This window comes from Rhamphochromis longiceps, linkage group LG3 (assembly GCF_057381845.1).
Source record: "Rhamphochromis longiceps isolate RC_006_pf linkage group LG3, R_longiceps_female_GT1.1, whole genome shotgun sequence".
In the NCBI taxonomy this organism is placed as follows: Eukaryota; Metazoa; Chordata; class Actinopteri; order Cichliformes; family Cichlidae; genus Rhamphochromis; species Rhamphochromis longiceps.
Genome location: NC_140559.1, coordinates 56,087,035 through 56,092,452, shown reverse-complemented (window position 1 = coordinate 56,092,452; position 5,418 = coordinate 56,087,035). Strand labels below are relative to the sequence as shown.

At 41.8% G+C, this 5,418-nt stretch overlaps 1 protein-coding gene across 1 annotated transcript; it reads right to left on the bottom strand.

The window, feature by feature from the left end:
* Positions 1–3,019: 3,019 nt before the first annotated feature.
* On the bottom strand, positions 3,020–4,457 carry LOC146675378 (uncharacterized). Its single transcript, XM_085401151.1, has 6 exons — positions 4,403–4,457; positions 4,125–4,302; positions 3,589–4,067; positions 3,370–3,465; positions 3,234–3,268; positions 3,020–3,148 (listed from the first exon to the last, which is right to left on the bottom strand). The coding sequence occupies exons 1-6, from the start codon at positions 4,455–4,457 to the stop codon at positions 3,020–3,022; spliced, it is 972 nt and encodes a 323-aa protein (XP_085257277.1).
* Between the last annotated feature and the right edge of the window lie 961 nt (positions 4,458–5,418).

Sequence of the window (5,418 nt, the reverse complement as noted above, 5' to 3'; positions counted from 1 at the left end):
AGCTCTGGGTAGCTCCCCAGCTGGGTCTAGACTGGGTCTAGAGAGTATTTTAAATTCAGGGAATTTAAAATAGAAAATAGCTCGTCCGCAGAGGGACTGGTAGCTCCCCTTACGATAAGGGTTCGGATCGCGCAAACAGGTGTGAATAACACAACCTGTGCCAGAAACACGACGCTGATGAGCCTCAACTGTCGCTCCAACAACAGTATGCGACACAGGAGCATGCAAAACAGTTTTGAGGCAGCCACCTAAGAACTTCTGGTGGCAGTTTGTTTGTTAATTAGTTAGTTTGTTTGCTTGCTTGTTTTAATCAATTTTAAATCATGCCTTTTATCTGTTTTTGTTTCTAATGTCTCTGTAAAGCACTTTGAATCACCTTGTTGTTGAATTGTGCTATACAAATAAATTTGCCTTGCCTTGCCTAGCAGACTAATGAGGGAAGTGGGAACACAGTGGGGAAACAGCATAAACAAATGACCATAACGATGTCACAGGGGAAGTGTAAAACTAAACACAATGAACACAGGAACTCTTCAAAATAAAACAGGAAACGTAATGAAAAGCAGACATGACAACATGAACTTGATAACAAAAGACATACAGACATGAAACACATAAAGGACAATGGAGATGTAACACTGGGGTTGAAAACATAAAGGGAATCTAATAAACAAATGAACTTAGCGCACCTAAATAACTTAAACATCAACATCCAAATAAAGTAAAACATAAAACTCTGGGTCAACAGACCTAGGAACATGACAATGATGTCCATCTCTGAGTGGCAGGCAACGTAGGACGTAAATGAAGGACTCATCAAGTGTCCGGCAGCCTCGCCTCGCCTCTGTCAGTGTGCCCCAGGGCAGCTGTGGCTACAATGTAGCTTGCCATTGCCAGTGTGTGAATGTGTGTGTGAATGACTGAATGTAGTGTAAAGCGCTTTGGGGTCCTTAGGGACTGAGTAAATGCAGGCCATTTACCATTTACCATCAAGCATTAAGTGAACTCAAAAAGGGAGCTTTAATACTGAACACTTTCCAAAAAACAGAAAAATACAAAACTCAGATAAACCAGGAGGGAGTCACATATTCACAATATAGGAACGAGGTGAGATACATAAGGCTGGAGACTGAAGTGGGGACTACGTGGACTGGTGGTAGTGCAGGTGAGCGGGGAGGCTGAGGCCCAGAAAAATCCATCCATCCATCCATCCATCCATTCGCGTCCGCTTATCCTTTTCAGGGTCGCGGGGGGCGCTGGAGCCTATCCCAGCTGTCATAGGGCGAGAGGCGGGGTACACCCTGGACAGGTCGCCAGTCTGTCACAGGGCCAACACACAGAGACAGACAACCATTCGCACTCTCATTCACTCGCACATTCACACCTATGGGCAATTTGGATTAACCAATTAACCTATCCCCACTAAGTGCATGTCTTTGGACGGTGGGAGGAAGCTGGAGTACCCGGAGAGAACCCACGCAAACACGGGGAGAACATGCAAACTCCACACAGAAAGACCCCGGCCTGATGGTGGAATTGAACTCAGGACCTTCTTGCTGTGCGGCAACACCACCGTGCCACCGTGCTGCCCAGAAAAATGAACTGAGGTAAAATAGAAAGTTAGGCAGATTGATGCACAGAAAACTTCAGGCTGGGAATGGTTGGACAGTGAGCGTCAAGAACTGGCAGGAAGCAGAAGAGAAGGCGATCCGTGAATGTCCTGCTAATCAAAGTAGCACAAAAAAGATGGTTGATGTGTTACCACCTGAGACTGAGACAATAATCTGACACCCAAGAGCTGTCACAATACTACTTAAATAGAAGAGGTAAGAGAGAGGGAAGGACCTGTCCCGGCCAACTTAGTCTTTCTGTGCTCTTCCATTTTCTCCTCTATAGCTCCATTTTTCCAAAGCCTTCCCCAGGTTGGTTCTGCTGGAGATTTCTTCCTTTTAAAAGTGAGTATTGCTGCTCATTGGGGATTATTGTTGGGATACTCTCTATTAAAGCAGGATCTTTACATTTTAAAGCACCTTGAGTTGATTGTTGGATTGAATTGGCAATATTTACATAAAACTGAATTGACATTGAATTTAATTCTGTGTATCAGTATCCAACACTGATTTGAACTGCTTTAACTGTTCAAAACATCGATTCAACAAGGTGCTGAAAACCTTGCTCAGACATATTGGTCCATACTGATATTATAGCATCTGCTGTATATTTGGAATCTGCACATCCCCAATGTGAATCTCCCATTCCACCACATCCTAAAGATGCTCTTTGGGATTGGAATCTGATGACTGTGGACAGTTTTATATTTCCATGTTTCAAGTACTTTACAAATACAGTGTGTTTATCCTTCATGTGTTTGATGCCAAGCTTGCCACAGTTTGAAAAATTAATGATGAAAGTGTAGGACTGAAGGCAGACAGAAAGCTAATCTTTTATTAGGTTGCAAACAGAATTACAAAATAGAAAAAAATCATTTTAGAGATCCTCAGAAACCAGAGGGAGCAGAGGTTGGAGATATACAACCACAGAGACAAAGAAGAAAGGGAAGACAGGACTATAAATGCTAACTGGGAATGTTAAACTGATCAGAAATAACACACAGGAGAAAGTCATTATAAACGGGAACACTTGGGATACTAATACCCACAATAATATTTTACATTTTTACACAAAAACTAAGCCTCATCATTTGAATACAGTAAATACCACCACAAAAACCTAATCATATCACAAGCATACAACAATAAAATATGGAAGTATCCAATATTAAACTCACCAAAATTAAGAATCAAAACTTCAAATGATAAAAAACAGTCAACACAACAACAACTTCAAAGAGACAACTAAAAATTACAGAACCTCAAAAATACATCAAACCCAAAATCCAAAACAAATTTTCTACTGGAATTGCATTTACAGGAATTTCAAACATATGCAAGTGATCAAATTCTGTTAGCAGTTAAATCAGTTAGAAAGGTAATACTAAGAATCATCATTTCTACTATGTTTACTTTATACCGGAGTACACACATTTGGAGTACACACATTCCTCCTGGGTGTTGCTCGTCTGTCTCCTTGCTCCTTTCGTCCTAATTTTTCTCAAAGCAGCATAATGAAGGTTGTCCTCTTGGGTGCTCTGGATACCAAAAGAATCAAGATAACAATTCAACAAGAAATGTCATTTCCTAAAAACACAAGAACTTCCACACTTTAAAACTCACCTCTAAATTTACAGAATCATTTGCGTTTGAGTCTGCTGAGAAAAAAAGCAAATGATTTAAACTTAAATGCCACTATTTTTAAACACAACAGTAAAATATGAATGAAAATTCTAACCTTTAAATTGGCAATTGTTACTTCTTTTCATCTTATACACTAAAAAAGTTGATAACACACTGATGATGGTGGTGAGTGTTAAAGCTGCGCTTAAGAAATACATCAGGCCAGCAGAATCTCGCCGAATTGTAAATCCTAGAAATGACAGAGCTTTTTAGCTTTTCTTCCTGAGTTCATCAAATATGATCTGCTCCTATTTATAATACCATGTGAGTCACCTCTGCTGGAAAAGTGACTTACCCCCAAAGTCCAGCTTGGTCCCGTTTCCAAACAGTATGTGTCCACATGAGACAACAGCACAGTAGTAGATCCCAGTCTGAGACACATTCAGGCTCTCCATTCTCAAGTTATAGACACAGGTGTGTGTGCTTTTGTTAGCTTTCCTCTCACACTGATCATTCCTGACTCCATGGGTGTAAATGAGTCCTGGTTGAGAATCATCAGAGTCTTTGAACCAGTAAACACTGTGTTCTCCATCACAGCTCAGCATAGTGTGCACCATACAGTGCAGACTTACAGAGCCTCCTGGCTGGATGGTCTCAGATGCTGACTGATGAACTAAAGCTCGTACGTTTAAATCTAAATCATTGACACTGACAATAATGGTCTCTAAGAACATTAATGTGTAGAAATAGGAAAATATACAGTAGTAAGTTGCTGAGTCTGAAACACTTAAGTCTGAGATAATCAAGTGGTTTTTTCCTTTTTCATTATCTAGTCTGAAGCGTGCATTATTCTTGAATGGATGATGAAATTGTACAAAATTGGTTTCTGACTTATAGAAGGTAGAAATGAGTTTTGGTTTCTCTCCTAAAGTTTGTTTGTACCAGTAAAAACGTGCAGAAACACTGTGTTCATAGTAACAATGTAAAGTCACGCTGTCTCCAGATTTAGCTGATATAAAACGTGCTTCTTCATGAACAGAGGAGGATAAATGCATGTTGTTCTTCTGAGCTGTGGTGAAATGAAAGACAAAGCAAATACACATTGTGGAACATGGCAGCTGAGACAAAAGACCTTAAAAGAATTAGACTGTGGTTAAACACAAACTTACCAATTACACCCAAGAACAAACTTATCAGGTAGAAGACAATGTGTGCAGATGCCATTGTTCCAACAGTCGTACTGAATAAAAGAATGGCGACTCTTCAGTTTTAAGAGTGATGATTAGATTTTACTGGCCAATCAGAAGTTACCCAGTATATGGAAAACTAGATCACATGATCATTGACGTCTGTAGTGTTAAACGTAGTAGCTGAGAAAAGAAAATAGAAGGACAACATGGTTTAGATCACAGATCAGTGGTGAGATATATTAGATGTTAACTCATTAAATATCATATATATAACAAACACCCAGCACGCCCCTGCGGGCGGTTTATCCTTCAAGCTCGGGTCCTCTACCAGAGGCCTGGGAGCTTGAGGGTCCTGCGCAGTATCTTAGCTGTTCCCAGGACTGCGCTCTTCTGGACAGAGATCTCCGATGTTATTCCCGGGATCTGCTGGAGCCACTCGCCTAGCTTGGGAGTCACTGCACCTAGTGCTCCGATTACCACGGGGACCACCGTTACCTTCACCCTCCACATCCTCTCGAGCTCTTCTCTGAGCCCTTGGTATTTCTCCAGCTTCTCGTGTTCCTTCTTCCTGATATTGCTGTCATTCGGAACCGCTACATCGATCACTACGGCCGTCTTCTTCTGTTTGTCTACCACCACTATGTCCGGTTGGTTAGCCACCACCATTTTGTCCGTCTGTATCTGGAAGTCCCACAGGATCTTAGTTCGGTCATTCTCCACCACCCTTGGGGGCATCTCCCATTTTGACCTCGGGACTTCTAGGTTATACTCGGCACAGATGTTCCTGTACACTATGCCGGCCACTTGGTTATGGCGTTCCATGTATGCCTTGCCTGCTAGCATCTTGCACCCTGCTGTTATGTGCTGGATTGTCTCTGGGGCATCTTTACACAGCCTGCACCTGGGGTCTTGCCTGGTGTGATAGACCCCAGCCTCTATGGATCTTGTACTCAGAGCTTGTTCTTGTGCTGCCATGATTAGTGCCTCTGTGCTGT

Coding starts and splice junctions, on each gene's coding strand:
- LOC146675378 (XM_085401151.1), bottom strand. CDS start 4,457: ATGGCATCTGCACACATTGTCTTCTACCTGATAAGTTTGTTCTTGGGT. Junction 4,303..4,402: donor TTTGTTCTTGGGTGTAATTG/GTAAGTTTGTGT, acceptor ATTTCACCACAG/CTCAGAAGAACAACATGCAT. Junction 3,269..3,369: donor AGTGTATAAGATGAAAAGAA/GTAACAATTGCC, acceptor TTTTTTTCTCAG/CAGACTCAAACGCAAATGAT.